This window comes from Tetrao urogallus, assembly GCF_951394365.1.
Source record: "Tetrao urogallus genome assembly, chromosome: 2".
NCBI classification, from domain to species: Eukaryota; Metazoa; Chordata; class Aves; order Galliformes; family Phasianidae; genus Tetrao; species Tetrao urogallus.
Window position 1 is genome coordinate 51,468,024 of NC_136814.1, and position 17,977 is coordinate 51,486,000.

The 17,977-nt window shown below is 41.3% G+C and overlaps 1 protein-coding gene across 1 annotated transcript; it reads left to right on the forward strand.

Annotated features, from left to right (window-relative positions):
- Positions 1–9,953: 9,953 nt before the first annotated feature.
- On the forward strand, positions 9,954–16,995 carry PLAGL1 (PLAG1 like zinc finger 1; the record flags this gene model as incomplete). Its single annotated transcript, XM_079532752.1, has 4 exons — positions 9,954–10,043; positions 13,137–13,256; positions 14,882–15,378; positions 15,720–16,995. The coding sequence occupies 4 exons, from the start codon at positions 9,954–9,956 to the stop codon at positions 16,993–16,995; spliced, it is 1,983 nt and encodes a 660-aa protein (XP_079388878.1).
- Positions 16,996–17,977: the final 982 nt, after the last annotated feature.

Consider the following 17,977-nt stretch of genomic DNA (forward strand, 5'->3'; position numbering starts at 1 on the left):
TCCTGTCTGTTGGAAAAATGTGTGTGTGCTTTGCGTTGCAGTCAGATGGGAGGTAAGCCTCTCTGGGTCCCTTCTCAAGGCTTACTTTCACCGCAACAGGTGTGTGGGACAGGAGGGGATGCCTGGACTGATTAGCACTGCTGGTGTACCAGCTGGGGGTGGATGCTCCATACAAGCTGGTTTCCTTCTCATGGGTGGTAGAAGTGATGTGATGAAAATGTTCCTCTGAACACATGTTCTCACCTAAGGGCTGGGCTTACCTGCAGTGCTCGTCATGGTTACAGGGAGCTGACCTGATCTGCCAGTCTGACTGAAAGCATGGGATGGCAACAAGGCATGGTACTGTTTAATTTCTACTTCCAAATATAGTAACTCAGTTTTTAGGTTTTACATCGTAGTAGAATGAGGTCATGTTACTATAAATGTGCTTAATGTTAAGGATGATTGCCAGGATGTCTGCAAACCACCCATCCATCGTTCTCTTCCCAGAGGAGCATGGGGCCCCATGTAGGCGCTCATGCTCACAGTGCTGCTCATCCCTGCCAAGATCAGGGATCACTGCTGCTCCACTGATTTTCACAAATAAAACAAATTCATGTGTGGGTGAATATGCCACAGTTTGCAGTCTTTACTCAGGTGAGCAGTTGGGATTACAAAGTCAGCCCTGACTGTGGTCAGCCTTGACTTTCCCCTCCCTTCCTCCTCTTTTTTTTTTGTGCTTAGCTAAGCAGCGTTAGCTCTCTTTTAATGGAAGGTGTTCTTGTACAAGACAAAAGAGACACAAGAGAAAATGAAGTTCGACAACTTTAACGCTGGACTAAGGAGCAGTTATTACGGCTAAAGGCTGTCAGTCAGTAGAAAATAGCACAGTCAGTAGAAGTAGCACAGCAAAATATCAGAAGTTAAAGAGGTTAGAATAGAATAATTTTTGTAATATTCTGAATTCTGGAAACTGTAACTGGAGTTCTACTTCAGTATAAGTTGGATGAACTGTTAATCAGTTAAGAGCTTCATCTCCTTTGTAAATGAATGTACTTTGCGCATCAAACTTAGGACATGTAAGACTTCTTTCATAAACTTTTTTTCTAGAAGAAATGTGTGACAGTGGTCCACAGTAATGGCAAAATAACTTGGGATTAATTGTTTGCTAATTGAGTACTTTGAATTTTTGCCAAATAAATAATGTTCTGGAACACGCTTTTCAAGTTTTTCCAGCAATGGATGCCTCAGAACAAATGATAGAGAAGGAAAGCCTCACACACTTTTACACAAGAAGAAACAAAACTCAAATACTGCAAATGCAATGTATGCTGAGGGAGAAAATTTCAACAAGATATTTGTGTGATGTCCCTGTACATGAAAGCAGGGCAAGGGTAATGAAGCAGCACAGTTTTACTTTGGGGTAAATTACTGTTGTTTGCTATGCAAATCTTATGATTGTAATTAGACGTGGATTTGGAGTACTGTGTACACTGATCTTTGTTCCCTCTGTGCACGGGAGCTAATTCTAATGCTGCAAAACTGCACAGCAAATTTTGAGCGCTGCTCTGCAGACCAGTCATTTCTTGCAGTGCTTCTTTGCAAGAAACGGGTGTTGTGAAAGGAAAGAGTTACCTCTGTGCTCACAGGGCGTGCAAGAAGTACTGCAGACGCCTTCAGAGACACTGAAGGAGGATTCAGGTACCGTAACATCCTTTAAGAGCAGAGCTTGGAGAAGATGCAGGAAGGTTGCCTGATGGGGATCTGGTTGTTAACAAATGATTTTTTAAAAGTTGTGCTCTACAGCTGATTGGCCAAGGAGCTGGTGGTATGTTGGGGCTCTTGTGGCAGTGATTGCGTTCCTAGTATAGCTATGTATAGCTCTGTTATCTCCACAACCGGACTTCGTGTAACCGCAGCCCATGGCGCTGTGCCCACGCTAATGAGATCTCCCCTGAGGCCGGGCTTGTGTCTGTGGGGGTGGCACTGCCCAGGGATCGGGCCACTGCTTTGGAAACCTGTGTTTGTTAACTGTGCTGGAGTCCAGCCTGGCTGCCGCTACCTGCAGGAGTGCGGCCCCGTGAAGGGCTGATGGCCCTGCGGTTGTCCTGAGGGAAAGGAGAACGGGCCAGTCTGTAGTCTGCAGGATTGCCAAGGAGAGCTGTCACTTGGATTGAGGGAAGCACCTCTGCGCTGAGAATGGCTCAGGTATGGCAGTCAGCCTGCTGTGGTCAGCTGGCGGGTGGAAGTGTGTCCTGTGGGCACTGAGGCTTCTGGCAGCCTCCTGACAGCCAGGCAGAAACCAGCCGTGCTGCATGCAATAGAATAACATTGTGCTGGTGATGGGATCTGCTAGCTTGTGTGGTTGAATCTGCAGGTAGATAAAGTGTTGCTTGGAACTCTGTAAAATTCTTTACAGGCAAAGAATGAATGAATATCCTGTAGGGGATCATTGTTGCTCTGAAGGTGAAGTAGTGATCTGCTTTTTACAGCTTGTAGTTCCTGTGAATGCTTCATTTATTTTTGTTGCCTATAGATTAAAGGAGCAACAAAGCAGAGGCATGGAGGCGGTTTTATGATTTCCTTGCATGCTTGTGCATTATCACATATTGTTGTAAACATGACATGGAATCCTTTAGTCTTATTTGTATAAATGTAAGTTAAGGGAGCAGAGAGACTGTAAAAGCATCAGGCAGTATACTAATATTCCTAACAAAAAGCAGAAATACGTTTTGAGTGTTGCAAACTAGTGCCACTGGTGAAGCTGTAACGTTTGCATTTCTTGCCCTGTAATTTAGCATTGAATTATGAAGGATTGTGAGTTGGTCTGAAATTATCTCCAAGGAAGAATGTAACAAGACGATTTTGTGCTGCTAGTTTTGGAGGAAGAAATTGCAAAGACCCCCCTACTTCCCAGGGGATTACCTAAGGCTGTGGGTACTCTCAGCAGTTACCATATTTACAGTGGCCCGGGCTTGTGCTTCTGGTATACCCAGCAATTTTCAGCATGCAGTATGCATTCAGAATCAGGGTACCAGGTGCATCAATATGACATCAGAAATAACATGAAGTAAATGCAGTTTCAGGACTGGAACTACAGCTGAGCCGCTAGATCAAATAGCAGTCTTCAAATCCCACATCAGGAAATGCAGATGATCCTAGAGCAAACATTGGGTAGGTCGGGGTGTTTCATGATGCTGCAGTGAGACTTCAGGCCAGAGTCTGCTGCAAGGTGCTTAACGAGTGCATGTATCAAGAGATACCAGGCTGCCAGAGTGCCAGCTGAAGTGGGTGGGAAAGCCAATTAGCTTAGAGTAATGTCCTAAATGAGAGCTGCTTCCAGCTCTGGCAGCTGGTTTGTCACATTCTCCAGGCCAGCACCTCAGTTTTGCCAGAAGCCTTTCTCTCAGCTATTTATTTGTGCTAGCATTATTTTCAGTTTCAAGGAGCATCCTAACATCCTCCATGTATGTTATAAAGTTCAATTTGAGGATCATAGAATCACCAAAGTTGGAAATGACCCACAAGCTCATCCAGTCCAACCATCTGTCTATCGCCAGTAGTTCTCACTAAAGAACAACACAATGTCTAAACCTTCCTTGAACACCTCCAGGGCTGGTGATTCCACCACCTCCCTGGGCAGAGAGCGTTGTATTTTTATTATTTTGAAACCTAATCTTCCCCCAGTGTGAATGGAGGCCCACTGGCAGGTCACCACTGTGCTTGTGGGGGCACCTGGAGGTGGTGGAAAGCACACGGATCAGGAGCAGAGATGTCACCATCAGTTGCTGGGGCTGTACCAGCCGGCTTTCACAAGTTAACAGCCAAACTGCCTTCCATGAGCTCATATTGCGGTCACACCGCTGTCTCTGTGAGTATCTGATGGCAGGTCTTTCCAATCAGGCCACCTTGCTTGGAAAATTCAAACCAAATCAGCTGCTCGTGCAGCAGTGGGGTTTAACTGACAGAACAGCAGTGGTAATGTTGCAGGCTGGTTCAGAGGAGGCCCGTTGCGCCCTTTTCCATGCTTTCTCCTCCTGGCCTGCCCGCTGCCTGCCCCAGGTCCTCTGCAGCAGCGCTGCCCCAGGAGGGCTGCAAGGTTTGCTCAGGAGCTGGGCTGTGATGAATCACAGTGGCATGGCATGGAGTGATAAGGTCGTGTACTTTACGATTAGATACATCCTCCCTCTAACAGCAGCTCTTTGTCTCCCTTTTGCTTTTGGTAATGTTTTTCAGCTGTTTGCATAGAACAACTCTCCAAGCAGGAGCTGCACAACTTGAAACAAAGTCGCTATTATTCTAGGTAAGCCCAGGAAGCTGGTAGAGGACCCCTAATAATTTCGTTGCCCTCAGAAGACATAGATTGTTGGTAATCTATTTAAAAGCCTATTAAGTTAAACCACTCTGAAAATATTTCTTTTCTTGCAGCCTAGCTGTGAAGGACCTTCAGATACATAAAACAGTGTGTAACAAGAAAAATCTGTCTTGCAGCTGTATTTAGGGTTTTTTTGGGTGTGCATTTTCAGTGATGCTTGTAGAGTGGCATGTTCTTATGTTCTTTATCTGTAGCTCTAACAGAAGGAAAAAAAAAAAGTAGATTTCAGCTGTTTGTAGTGAAGGCATGCGGTCTGGGAGCCATGAAAAAATAAAATTAGTATGTGATCCCCAAAATACTGAAGAATATGGACTACTGCTGTGTTTTTAACTTGACAAATAAACAGGTCTACCTTCTCATTTACAGCTGATGGAAAGCCCAGAAAACTCAGTAGGAACACTTGGGAGTTATTTGGAGAGATTTTGGACTAGACTTGTAAGGCATGTAATTTAATCTAGTGCCTACTTTAGTTAACAAATGGAAACCTTTTGAAGCTGTCCTGAATACTGTATTTGTGACACTACTATCCTTTCTCAAGGATTGTCCCCAGTGTCTCTCCAGATGTTGTCTATGAGCCCTTATGCTTCTTTCTTTGGCTTCTAGCTTCAGCCTGGCCTGAAGACTCATCTCACCAGCCCCAGTTTTTGCTACAGCTTTCCTCAGCTCCCTCAAACTCTCTTGGGTGTTCTGACTTCATTCTTCCTTTGCTTACTGTCACTTAGTTGAATAAACTTGCTCTAAAGAATTTTCAGAAGTAAAACAAAGTAAGGTAGTCATGGGTGATTTGTTGGTTCACTACTTTTGTTTCTACTGTCTACAAAAAGGTTTTGTGCACTGTTTTTCCCATCACTCTGTGCAACTCCAGCGCTTGGATGTCTTCTGTTGAAGAGGATCATTGCCACATTTTGTCACTGCTCAGTACGAGTTTCCCTGGCAACCAGCCTGAGCTACGTTGAACCAAAAATACCTTAATGTGCTGGGAGAATGTCAGTATTTGCAGACGTCTTTCTCATTAGTGACTTCTGTGGATGGTTCATGTATTCTGCAAATGTGATTACTGTGAAACTATGCCTGGGAAATGTGGCGTGCCTCTTGGCTTTCCATAGACAGCACAGTCTGGGAATGCTGCCTTCAGTGGTTGTCAACTGAGTTGTGGCTGTAACACCTACTGTACTCATTTTTCACGATACACTAAAGGGTCTCATCTTTTACTCAGCATGGCCTGTGCAAGATCACAAAGAAACTGTGATCTTTCCTGGGCTTCTTGGATCTCTGCAAGTTACCTTGATTATTACTAGCAACCTTGCCATTCTCATTTATATATAAATGCATATACCTTGATTTAAAGGTGCACATACTCTGAGCTCCAGTTTTGCTGCCATCCTAGTCTCCGCAGTCACTGTTGACAACATTTCCCAATGAGCTGTGTATAAATCTTTGGAGGTCAGGATTTGCCAGTGCACACAGGTGGGAATACACAAACTGGAGGTCTTATTTCAAACCTTCCTATTTCATTTTTGGCTTTCAGATAGTCTTTTCTGTACCTACCGTGGAAAAGTGCTGTAAATAAAAACATTGATAATCTAAGGTGTGTTCTCAAGCAAGACAATTACTAGACACTAAATTGGAGAGAAATACTGCATTTTTAGTAATGAGTTCTCTTTTCTGGATTTGTAGGGTGTGAGGATTGCGGTAAAAGCCTTATAGGAGAATGCAAACTTCATGGACCACTCATCAGGGCTAAAGACAGGGTTATTCCTAGCCGAGCCCGTCTCACCCTACCTCACTACCTTACTTTGCGAGTGTTGGAGCTGCGAGCTGGAAACCAGCAGAGTAAGTATTGTAGCTTTTTTTCCCACATGTCATAAAGAGAAAGCCAGTAACACTGACACTATCCCTTTTTATGCATTACTTAAAACATAAACTTCAGGTATTACCTGTATGAAGCTGAGTGTAACTAAACCTCAAATTCAGCTACTGTTATTTATGACTGATTTCTAGTCCCTTCAGTGCAGGCTGATGTTTGGATATCTTCTGGAGCTGATGTGACATTTAATAGGAAGCTATCTGTTAGCTCATTTGAGTTTATACAAGTACAATAAACGTTAAATCTGTAATAGTAAAAGCCATACGCTATTGCATATCTTTTTCCCAAGCCATGCAAAGAAACAAGAAAGTGTATTCAATGAAAGACAAGAAGCAAAATGGTAAGTAACATCTTTCATCCAGCATGCAAACTCAAAAGAATATAGGGTGTTAAATCACTTCTTGCAGCATCTTCAACTCACATTATAAAAAGTTTGAATGCTCAAGCTTGAACAAATGAACTACATGCTCAGTGTGCTGTGTAAAATTAGCTCTGCCTAGATAACATTTCAGAAAGGGAATAGCAAGATGCCTGTTACACTGCACCATTGGTTATAGGTAGGAGGTAACAAGATGAGTAAGACAGGTAATTTTGTTTTTTTGTAGATCTTCTCTAATATTGGGAGATGACAACTTTCTCAAGTATGCCTATAAGCATAGTGCTGTGATAACATCTTGTACACTGAAGACAATCAGCCCATTTGAACATTGCATGTTAATGTCCTGGTGTGGATTTTAAGCACTTTTGTTGATTGTATTCAATGGAAGTTCCATTTTTACAAAGCCTCTTATAGACTTGGATCCTCTTCAGACTCTTAACACTTTGAATGGTTTATCTGGTATATTTATCTTGAAGAAGAATTAATGCATTCAGGACTACTATGTTTAAATCCATTTTCTTAACTGTAACTATACAAGAAATAGTTCATTGTGTCTGCATTAATATTAATCTGGTCTTTTTTATTTACAGTCCTTGGAGTATTTGCAAAGAAAGTAATACAGAAGAGAACACAGTTTGGTCCTTACGTTGGTCAGCTGTCTACAAAATTGACCTGCTATGATGAAAGTAGGCTAGTTCTGCAGGTAAAAACCCTGTGCCTTGCCATGAAGTGTGTATGTGTCTTTTAACATTTCATATGGGCAACTAGCCTTCTAATCTAGTTAATTAATCGTATTCTGATCTCTATGTGTGAATTTAAGTCATATTATTGGATTGCACAGCATAGCCTGAAGTAACAAGATCTTCTTGTATGCTGAGTATAGTTTCCTGCTTTCTAGTTTTATCACTTCTGGGGTGATTTATCTATTCATCTAACTGTTCTTGATAAATTTTTCATGGAGTATAACCATTTGATGTATCCAGGGATAGTACTGTCTTCCCTAGTAGGGCTGTATTCACTTAGTTTGTTCAACCCAGAGCTGAGGAGGCTGAGAAGAGGCCTCATGGCAGCCTACAGCTCTTCATAAGGAGAGAGTGGGGGCAGCACTGAGATCTGTTCTCTAGCGGCAGTGACAGGACCTGAGGGAATGGCATGGAGCTGAGTCAGGGGAGGGTCAGGTTGGGTGTGAGGAAAAGACTCTTCACCTGAGGGTGATGGGCATGGCACAGACTCCCCAAGGCCATGGGCACAGCCCCAAGTTGCTGGAGTTCAAGAAGCCTTTGGACAATGCTAGGGTATGAATTTTGGGTGGTCCTGTGTGGAGCCAGGGGTTGCACTTGATGATCCTTGTGAGACCCTTCCAACAAGGGATACTCTGTGATTCTATGAATTAGAACCAAAAGAATTTGTACTTTACACCATTTTATTGGGGGGGTCATGTGTGTGCACTGGCTTAGCAATAGTGGCAGAAATATGCACTAGGACACCTGCTTAGTAGGAAGGAACAGTGCAAGAATAAGGAAGCATTCCTTAATTATGTGATTGTGCATAAACTTTGACAGGCAGTGTAATAATTCAGTTTATTTGGTCAGCTTCTTATTTTTAGAGCAGTTACTATCCCTTGCTGCATAAGCATGTGCTATTCCTCCGATCTGGACCATTTACACCATTGTTTGTAATTTTTCCACGCGCATGATGGCCTCTGTAAAGACCAGCCTAGCTTAAGTGTATCTTCATGAACATTTTTTCCCTTATAAGCTTCTTGGGAGTGATGGTTGGTCATACTCGTCTTATCCTAGCTCTCACCTGCACAGGTGTCTCTGTCACACAGCACATCTACATTCCAGCCACAGCCTCTGTCAGAACTCTGTGGCAAGTCTTGGTTCTTCCAAGACTCATCATTTAACATCAGGCCCTCTCACCTTCCAAGAGAGAGGGTCCTGTTATTTGCTGTATGTCTTCATTTGAGTTTTCATCCTCAGAAGCTTGGGGCTGGAATACAGGCTGCTTTGGAGAAAGGCATACATACAGATACTTCTGCAGTTTCATTTGAGAATGAAAATTGTAGGTCCAGTAATTGCTCTAGACTTCATTTGCTTACGAAAGCCATATGAATGGTCTGCCAGGAAGGTAACACTGTTCTTCTGTGGGATTTTCATAGCGTGATGACACCAGAGAGCATTAGTTTCTTCTGTCCCTATGTAACACTTTAGTTCTTACAAATGCGGAGAAGGTAAGGTACATATCCAGCAAGTTTGCGAGCATGGATGAACTAAGCACCCAGTTCCTTCCTCTCCACCAAGCCATTGCAAACCGCACCCTATGCTCTATCGGTCAGCCCAGTTTGCTTCAAAGTGTACTGTGATAAGCACAGTTCTGATTGATGAAAAGAGCATTTCTTCACAAGAAGAGACTGGACTCTGACTTTTCCTACATGGCAGCAGCAGTTGCCTTGGCATTTCTCTTAGCAGCATTCTGAATGTGATTAAAGTGGGACTTGTCCAACAGGCAGGTGTTTCCATTGGAAAAATGACAAAGTTGGGTAAAACAGTCCTCAAAAGCAGTGGAGATAAAACTTGTTTTGCAATTAATGGTTAGCTTAGGTGATTATTGGAACCAATACATGCAGTGCTGGCATCTGTTGTGCAGCTTCAAATAGCTACGTTCAGTGTAGTGGAAAAGCAACTGTCCTGTATGAGGCTGGGGCTGTTTACTCATAGAGACATTCCCTTGAAATGGAATCTAGGAAGAATGAAGTAAAGCAAAATGAATGAGGTCTTTCTGGCACGATTGTTCATTTGTATTTAATTTTACATTTTTAAAAACGAGATGACTGTTGAAAAGTCTCTTTGGAATTATTACACAACTTGTGTGATTGTTCCATGCAAACCAGCGTTAATGCAGCATTGAAGTTTGAGATTATCAGCTACTCAGGAAGTACATTAAGGCACGAAGCTTATCTTCTTACCTGCTTGCACTTAGTTCTTGTTCTTATAATACTATCTTCATATAACATAAAAAATGAGAAATATAAACTGGAAATACATACAAAGGCCTTACAGCTATTTTACTAGTTGCGTGCCTCAGAAGATACTCATTCTTCACTTTCTTTTGCACTTGGTGTTCTCTAAGAGTGATCTATTTTGAAACAAACATGATTTCAAAGAATTTATCACCACAAGAAGGTAAATAATTGGTAGCCCTGATTCCAAATTTAAAAAAAAGTTAATAAGTCTCTGTACAGGACTTAGTTTTTACCATGTTATTTCTCCAACCCACCCCCTTTGTTTCAGGTATTGAAAGATGGAGGGAAGTACTTTCTGGACACTCCCAATGAAGACTGTGGAAACTGGATGATGTTTGTCCGGCTAGCCCGGAACCAAGAAGAACAGACCCTTGTGGCTTATCAGCACTGTGGAGAAGTCTACTTTACAACTGTTAAGGTAGTTAAACCCACATTGCTTCACCTGTCATTCAAATGGCAATTTATCGACAAAGATTCTGAAAGACCAACCCGTTTACAGATGAAAGATTGATTGTATTCAGGCAACTGGTGCTTTCGTACACACCGCCTTTTATATCACTTAATCCATAGTAAAGCAAGCAGCGTATGGGGTTTTCCAGTGAAAGGTAATGTGTACATATGCTGTGGGTATTGAAGAAACTGAGCAGAGAAATGCAGAAATATCGTTTGTGGTGGCAGTGTTTAAACAAGAACACTGTGAAGTGTTACCATTCCAGTTTGAAATTGGCACTTTGGGAGATTGTCCTGCAGGATTACCTTCGAGAATACTTCTTCCTGGAAAGCACTTTTCTTTATTGCACTTTTGGGCACAGGTTGTGTTCTGAGCACATTAGAGGATTCTGAGTAGCTTCTTCAAGTATTGTTTTCTACTCTGATTAAATTTGAAGACTTAACTGCAGAACTTACAATACTATGATGTTGCCAGGAAACAATCAATTTATACTAGGGATTTTGGACTGTGTCTCTGTCTTAGGAGAGAAAATAGAGAACTCTGTATTTGTAAATTACACAGGAATATTTGCACATTGGAACAGGTTGTGGATGCCCTGTCCCTGAAGGCACTGAAGGCCAGGTTGGATGTGGCTCTGGGCATCCTGGTCTGGTGGTTGGCGATCCTGCACAAAGCAGGGGGGGTTGAAACTCGATGATATTGTGGTCCTTTTCAACCCAGGCCATTCTATGATTCTGTGATGATTCTATGAATACGTGGTCTTCTTGGTTTTTACTGTTTTGGACACCTTATCAGACTTTTTTGTTTTTGTTTTTAAATCAGAACTTAACTCTTACACGTCTAGGAAACTGAAGTCTTCATGTTGAACATTCCCTTTTTTTCTGCCCCTTTTTTATTCTAAGTAAATGCCTGCATAGCACTGTGAGTAACGTAGGAATAAGAAAATTCTAGTCATACTTACCACACAATGATGGTGTGAGAATAAATTAATGGTGATAACACTTTGCATCTTCAAAGTCTTTTATAACACAATTTTTCTTTGGATGAATAGTAAAGCAATTAAAAAAATCAAAAAATAGCAGTATATCCCAATCTGTGACGATGTTTAGGCTGTGTTTGGAATTCTGATTCAGTCAATACGATTTTAAATATATGTTGTGTGTGTAGAACTGAGAGCATTAATAATACTCTATTTGGAAAGCATGAACAAATGTTTTTTCTAAGCAGCATATTTATGAAACTGGTGACTTAAAATTTCCAGTAGAATTTAAATACTGTATTGACACAGCTCACTGCTCGTGAGCATTAATGATGCAAGAGAGTTGCATCCTTCTCGTTATTAAAATGAAGAGTATCTTGGGATGAGTAATGTGCTTTGGAACCCTTACTATGCACTGTGGGGAGTTAGCCTGTTTTTCTCACTCCTAAGTCCTGGTGCCAATCATAGTACTGTGGCATCCTGCAGATTTTGTCCAGGTCAATAAGGTAAAATAGCCTTCTGCTACACTGAGGCACACCCTGCTGGTCACATTGTGAGGCTGCCTTAGGGCTGGTTATGAGGATTTTTTCTCAAGAGAGTTGGAATATCTGATGAGAGTGGAAGTATTGGCTCCATTGTTTTTACAGAAAGCTGGGATATCACTTTAGAGTAAAGGCAGAAGATTTTTAGTGACTTGAAATTATCGCTACAAAAGCATACATATATGGATGGATACATGTATACTTTCCTCCATCTAGAGCACATGCAGGAGCTCAGTGCATGATTGGTCTCCTAAATGATGTTTCTGCCTCTCATCCTTTGCAAAGTGGAAAATTCACTGTGTACCATTTCTGTTTAGGTCAGGTGTTATTGGAACATACAGCTGACCATGCTGGTTGTAGTAAGCAAGCATGTTTGTGCTTCAGAAGTTCAGGTTTTGGACATTATACATACAAGTATCTGCCACCTTCTAGCGTTCACAGTCTAACTTATCTTTCACCTACAATGCTTATGCAATGTTGATGTTATAAGTGCATTTTAAGATGTGATATCATATGGAACAAGACTCAGCTGCCGTCTTTCCAGGCTAGTTTGTTCTTTCTAGTGGCATAAATGTAGTTTAGTTGAAACAAAACAACAGGTACAATGCAGTTTGGCTGTGCATCTATTGAAAGGATGTTAGTTTTGATTACAGATGAATAAAGTGGCTTACAGCGCCAAGAAGTCATATAGTTACTTCTCTCCTTTCCTTCTAGATATGTAATAATAAATCCTGAGCCAATTAATCTAATCACTCATCTTTCTTTTTCTGTCTGCTGCTGTATTGACTGAAGGTACTTTATGATGAGGTGGTAGTTCAGTTCAAGATTTGCTGTATGCATGACTGGATGGAAGACTGCAGATTATGGACTTCCTTAATCCTGTGTAGGAAGGCTTCAGTGAAAGGAGGGCAGGGGGTACCATATAGCTCGAGCATTGAATCATTGAGGTTGGAAAAGGCCTCTAAGCTCATCCAGTCCAGCCATCAGCCTATTGCCACCATTCATATTGAGCCTCACCCATTAGAGCCAGTGCATGTAAATATGCAAGTTTGATTTGAAGTCCACACATTAATCACTCTGAATCTGTGCATCCAAGAGGTGTTCAAGCTGTTACACATTCATTGTGCAATTTTCTTTTCCCTATACCCTGTAGTTAGGTGTCACGTTCAGTGGGCTTTAGGAACATCAAGGATATTTCTTGGACAGACTGCTGGACATCTGGACATCACAGGCAAATAAATCTCACTGAAGTTGGGAGGGCTGAGGCATCTGTCCTACTATGATCCCCCTAAATCTCTGTACATACAGGTCTGCTTTTAGAAACTCTAAAGATTCAAACCTTTCAGAGTGGATAATAATGCTCAGAAAGTGTTTGTTTGAATCTTGAAACTAAGTTACCAGTAATTTAAATAGATTCAAAGAATGCAACATGAGTAATGATAACAAATTGCATCCCCCTCCCTCCAGTCTTCAACATAGTATTATTTGATGTAGGTAAACAGGCATAACTAAATGTGAACTATTTTCTTCCATTCACAGCCAATTGAGCCCCACACGGAATTGAAAGTATGGTACGCTGCCGATTATGCCAAATTTATGGAAACTTCTGCAGTCTTCATTAAAGAAGAATCTGATGTCAGTCCTTTGCCTGTAGTAGCAGTAAGTACCCCTAATCTACATTGAGGTTGTCACCATGTAGTAAATTATGGCTATTTACATGCTCTGTGTGGTAATGCTAGAGCAAGTCACAGAATAGTTGGCTAACACAAAGCCAGGAGCAATTTTAAAGGAACAACTATCCATAGTAAGGCTGCTCTTTATATCCTGTGTTTGTAATCTAATGATGACATCAGACATATCCAGAAGTAGTGATTCCATGCGGTGTGCTGGAAAGACTTATTTAAGTTTGTGATTGTTTCTTAGGTAGCCGAGCCTTAGATGTCTGTCTAGCCTTCGATGTATCTCAGCAATTCCCATTTGTTATGCCATGACCAGTTGGTCAGATAAAGCACTGATCGCTTCAGTCTTTCCTGTGTAATAACCCTTCTGTTCGCCTTTCTCTTTGTATGATAGTAAGAATTATTAAAAAGACAGGAAAGGTTTCTGAATACTGAAAATGTAACTGTGAAGACTGATATCTAAGCTAGAAGGAAATGTTAAACAGAGAATACAGTTGAACTTGGAATTCATAGGTGCTCCAGGTGCTCTATTGCTTCATTTGCACAGAGGATTTTAGAGCGTAGTCCGGAAAGAAGGCATAGGAGAGCCATAGCATAAAATACAGAAAAGGAGGAGTAGGGCTCTTTGTCTCTGAATAAAGACAGAGTAGACATGGCTTCACTATGTTCTCCAAAGCAAGCGAAGGACAAGGGAAAATAATGTCACTTTGTGAGAAGTAATGTAAAAACAGCTGAGGAAATACAGGGTTATACATCTGGAAATACATTTTGTTAATACATTTTGTCAGGAACTGGTGGTTGTTTTGGGCTTGGTTTTTTTGCACAGTTTTTCATTTGAATGTTTTAAATGTCTATATTTAAAATATGTTCAGTCGAATCCAGTAGAGTTTTTATTTTCACAGAAATAATTCCAAATAATACAATGCTTGCAAAAAGAAAACCAAACAAACACAAAAAACCGAAAAACTTAAATGTCTTTAAGGATAGGCTTGATATCCCCAAAACTAAATTGTTCCATTTTGAATTAGTAAAGTCTGATGTCCAGCATGAAGCAAAGTGAAAAAGTCTCTCCTGGAGGCATTGACTACTGCCTTCTGGTAAAGGGGTGTGGAGTCAGCCAAAAATAGAGGGAAATCCTATACGGTAAACTACATTTGTGTGCAGAAGCCTACCCAATTAGGCAGGCCCTAGTTCTCTGATTTTTGTACAGTTGCAATAGCAGATAAATGATGTCAATCCAAGGTTAAAGTACAATTCTCAACTGCTTTTATAAGTAATTCCATAATAAGAACAAATAGACTTTGAAATTCAGTACACAGAGATGAGCAAAGGTGAAGGACTCAGTACTGCTACAGTAAATGCTAAACACAAATGTGGAAATCGGTATTTAGTCAAACATTTTTTATTTTTTTTTTTCCTCTTCTGGTTTTTAGACTCCTAGAGAGAATCCGTTTCCTGCTGAACAGCAGTATTGTAGTACGCTGAAGTAAATATGACCAAGGACAACACGTCCTGGGAAAACCCAGAGATGATGTAGTGTCAGTGAGAATATGACCTTTCCTTAGAATGCCTAATAAGAAAGACCTGCTTCTGTTCTCGTTGCAGAAAGAGCCTGTAGACCCTTGGATATGCTCCAGCTGTAGAAGTACTTTTGCAACTTTTGCTCTGCTGGAATCTCACCAGTGCATCAATAAAGACCGAGTCCTTACCACCAGGCTCAGACCACCAAATAAATTAGGATCCTTAAAAGCAAAAAACAAATTCAAAGGGAAACTGAGAGGATCGGCATTAGGCAAAAGCATTGCTCAGTGCTATGGGACCATTTCCTGTTCCTCTGCTGCGAAGCTTAGCTGTGCCAGCTCAGGAAACACTTGTGATGCTCTTGTGAGGTTTATACCTAAATGGAGAAATGGCCGGTCTTCACTGTTGAAGGGAAGAGAAGTGAAGCAGACAGACAGTTACCCTTGCCGACTCTGTGGGAAGATATTTGATTCCATTGAAAAGCTTACAGTCCACACTTACGTGCATAAAGCGGAGCGCCCCTACAAGTGTTCACAGCACGGATGCACAAAAGCCTTCATTTCCAAATATAAACTGCTCAGGTACAGCTCTGAAGGCACTCCTTTTCTTGTGTGGGAAAAACAAGGACATCCTTTTCTTCTTCAGTGTCCTTGCGACAGTTAATCCCCAACTTCAGTTTTCATATTCCTGTGTTTGCAATAATTGAGGAAACTAGTCTCCCTCAATTGCTATTCAGAAAGAACCTACTGTATGCTTTATGATTAACACACTCCTCTAAAAAACAAAAAAGTTAGGCTTTTACTAATAATCTGAGAACTTGTGAAAATGCCTTCCTTCAAGAGGGCCAGTGTTTTCAGGTCTTGAAGCTGCATTGTGTACTTGAGTAAATGTAAATGCTGATTACACTTTTCTTCTGTTTTAGGCACTCAGCCACTCATTCTCCACAAAAATCTCACCAGTGTGGCTACTGTGAAAAGACATTTCATAGGAAAGACCATCTGAAGAATCACCTTCAGACTCATGACCCAAACAAGATGGCTTTCAAGTGTGAAGAGTGTGGCAAGAAGTACAACACCAAGCTAGGTTATAAGAGACACTTGGCTCTTCATTCAGCCACCAGTGGAGACCTTACCTGTAGGGTATGTGCTCAGGAGTTTGGTGGCACTGAAGTTTTGCTGGAACACCTCAAAAGTCATGCAGGGAAACCAACTGGCAACACCAAGGAAAAGAAACATAAGTGTGACCATTGCGAGCGTCACTTCTATACCCGTAAAGATGTGCGGCGTCACATGGTGGTTCACACAGGTTGCAAAGACTTTCTATGCCAGTTTTGTGCCCAAAGGTTTGGGCGGAAGGACCACTTGACTCGCCATACAAGGAAGACTCATCCACAAGAACTGCTCAAGAGCAGGTTGCAGAATGGTGACTCGGTAGGTCTCCTTGACCAGCTTTTTCCATTCAGACTGAAGGAAGATGCCAGCATATTGTCCCCTTTTCCTGAAAGGGTCTCGGTGCAGAATGGAATTTTGAATAATTCAGAACCAAAGGAATACAACTGTTCACATCTTCATCCCCAGACAAGCTTACAAACTGCTCTTCCTATTGAACCTTCTCCTCTTTTGCAAAGAATGGGCTGTGCAGATAGCCTTGCAGCTGTCCCTCCCACACCATGCTCAACAGCCATCCCTGCCAACCTGAACCTTCATCAGTCTAATAAATATGATCTTACCTCTACCTCATTTGCAGCAGGCTCCCTCAAGAATCTTCCTATCAAAGTGGATGTTAAAGGTTACAACGTCCATCTTCTAGAGGACCTGCCACTACCAGAACCTCAATCTCTCCACAAAATCAGTCTGGAAGAAACTTCCTCAGGGCCTATAGGTGATACTAACAAATACCCAGTGCACAAGGAGACAGAGACAGCAGCTGAAACTACCAGCATGCCTTTCATGGATCTCACTCATGTGATGAGTTTCTGGCAACTCCCACAAGGTGACAACCAGAGCACTACTGGGGATATCGCAATGGCATTTGGTCCAGAGGAACCATCACAGAGGCTGAACGGCCTCAGCCAACAGCAAGGTCTACAGCTAGCAACTGGTGGCATGGCCATAAACCAGCTGCATCATCTTCCTCGCTCTTTTCCATCCACTACAAATTCTGTAACGTTGCCTCATTTTCATCATGCCTTCAAATAACTATGCTTTTTTTTTTTCTTAAAAAAAAAAAAAAAAAAAAAAAAAAAGACTGTGCTTCTTACTTAAATCTGTTAGGAAGGGTATTTTTTGTTTTTCTTCTTTTCTGTTTCAAGAAAAACTGTCCCAATTTTTTTTTTTTTTTTTTTAAAGCATGTTATGGACATGGTAGTTCAATTCAGAATGTTAATAAACAAGAAGCTCTATTTTTCATACTATTATTAATTTTTAGCATATGACAATAGTAGGACTAACATACTTCCCTCAGTACCCTTGATATTCTTGTTTCTTACCTTTTAAACAAACAGCTTAATGTCTTCAACAATAGCAAAGCCTCTTAATAGGCACAATGAAACTATGGCTGCCACAATAGGAGAAATAGGGTAAATGGGAAGAAGGAGGAAAGAACAGAAGAATAATTTTAATGAGCCATAAATCACAGGAAATGTATACGCATGGCAAACTTAAGGTGAATAATTTATCAGTGTGATACAGATTTCTTCTAAGCATTTACTTAATTACCAAATTTTATGAATCTTTAAATCAAAATGATTCCAAGAATAAATCTTATCTTCTAGTTCCACTCTTTTAAAACAAAGAAAATCACTGTTGTGATTACACCTAAGTAGACTTCTTTATTTTCTCCTAAAGTGCACTTTGGCTTTGTGCATCTCCTGCATTTTTCCCAGGGCTGGAAATAACTACCACTGCTGCATGGTTACACCAAAGCAGATGTCTTGTATAGATGTAGTTTTCAGAACAGGAGATGAATTGTCTTAAAGATTGGAGATTGCACAGGGGAGCCTCCAGCCAAGGTCTGCCTTCAGTGAGGCTGTGGTAGGTCCCCATGCAGAAGAGCTTGTGGTGGTTACCTCAGGATGGGCCTCTTCAAAACAATAGGTTGTGAACCTGTCTCAAAATGGCATAGGAAATCAGCAAGTATGATAATGGTTAGATGATCTTCATCCTGTGCTTTTTGCTGAGT